This window comes from Hydra vulgaris, chromosome 10, assembly GCF_038396675.1.
Source record: "Hydra vulgaris chromosome 10, alternate assembly HydraT2T_AEP".
In the NCBI taxonomy this organism is placed as follows: Eukaryota; Metazoa; Cnidaria; class Hydrozoa; order Anthoathecata; family Hydridae; genus Hydra; species Hydra vulgaris.
The window spans coordinates 2,349,471-2,351,283 of NC_088929.1; the positions used below are offsets into that span (position 1 = coordinate 2,349,471).

At 35.8% G+C, this 1,813-nt stretch overlaps 1 protein-coding gene across 1 annotated transcript; it reads right to left on the bottom strand.

Moving 5' to 3' along the window:
- Positions 1–1,058: 1,058 nt before the first annotated feature.
- Positions 1,059–1,517, bottom strand: LOC136085738 (protein GVQW3-like). Its single transcript, XM_065807105.1, has one exon. It carries the CDS (start codon positions 1,515–1,517, stop codon positions 1,059–1,061), a length of 459 nt encoding a protein of 152 aa, XP_065663177.1.
- Positions 1,518–1,813: the final 296 nt, after the last annotated feature.

The window sequence follows — 1,813 nt, forward strand, 5'->3', positions numbered from 1 at the left end:
AAAATTTTGCACATGAAAAAGTGTAAGTTGTTTGTTGTTGTTGTTGTTGAAGTTGTTGTTGACAAGGTTGGTTCACAACTTATTATATTATTATTATATATTGTTAACTTATTTATATGAAAACATAGCAGTGGTGCAACTTTCATTTTAGTATAGTGTACTTTTTGATGACAGCTTTTATTGGAACTCTTAATCAAACAATGTGCAAAAAATTTCTGAGATATTATTTTTTGTAGTATACACTACATTTGGCCATTTTTATAAATAAATTACAAAAGAGTTTCACATTGAAAATAACAATAAAACAAATTAAAAAGCAGAACTGGACTCAAAGAACATATGGGTGATGTAATACCACCTCAATCTTTTCACAGAGCCCAATGTTTTCATTATTGTTAACCTCTTCTCTGTGGAATTTTTATTTTTCAACTTTTTTTAATTTTTTTTTTGTATACTACTGTGATCAAAAAGTAAGGTGAATTTTTTTATAAAATGAAAAATCTTTATTTATTTTTCCAAATCTGTATCGTCCCCCTCAAAATAATCCCCCCCCGGCCCCAATGCATTTTTGCCAACGTTTTTTCCAGTCTTCGAAGCATGCCGAAAAGTCCTCGGTAGGGATAGCCTTCAATGCGCGTGCCGATTCACGTTGGATCTCTTCAATGGACTCAAAATGATTTCACCGGAGTGGTCTCTTGAGCTTTGGGAACAGCCAGAAGTCACACGGTGCTAAGTCGGGCGAATACGGTGGTTGTGGAGCAACATGGGTAGAGTTTTTAGCGAAAAACTCACGAAGAACCAGTGCTGTGTGCGAAGGCGCATTATCGTGGTGCAAAATCCAAGAGTTATTGGCCCATAATTCCGGTCTCTTTTTGCGAATAGCTTCACGCAAACGTCGCATAACTCTTAAATAATATTCCTTGTTGACAGTTTGGCCAGTTGGAAGGAATTCGTAGTGCACGACACCACAATAATCAAAGAAAACAGTCAAAATGACCTTGATTTTTGAGCGACTTTGACGTGATTGCTTCGGTCTCGCCTCGCCTTTTTCACGGTATTCACTCGATAATTTGTTTGTAGACGTCTTGATAGTCAGAAAGCATTGCTTCACACGTTTTAACGCGACGCTCTTTTTCAAAGAAATTGAGAAATTTCGGCACCAAACGTGATTTGAGTCTGATGAGGCCCAAATGATCCTTCAAAATTGCTTGCACCGACCCAAATGATATTCCAACCATGTCAACAAGGTCTCGAATGGTTAACCGACGATTTGCAAGCACCAATTCTTTGATTTTGTTGATGTGGCGATCATCAATCGAAGTCGATGGTCGTCCGGAGCGTTCCAAGTCATCAACACGTTCTCGGCCTTCTTTGAAGTCTTTGTACCACTTGTAAACATTTTTTTGAGACATAGTCTCTTCACCGAATGCCTTTTGCAACATTCGATACGTTTCAGCAGTAGAAATATCATTCCGCAAACAAAATTTAATAGCACTTTGCTCAACAAAATTAGACATCGTGAAAATTGCCGAATGCACTTTTGGTACTTCAGAAACAGCGTAAACAAAAAAAAATAGTTATGAGTTTGACATGTAATTTGGCGCAAATGTTAATGACATTCCTACCAACTTAAAAATAAAAAAGATTGGACGATTCGAATAAGGCGGGAAGTTTAAATGAAAAATTCACCTTACTTTTTGATCACAGTAGTATATCTATTTTGATAATAACTTTGTCAAAAATATACACTAGTAACAATATTGTAATACTTTTACAAACATACAAAATACCAAAATAAAACTGATAAATTTTA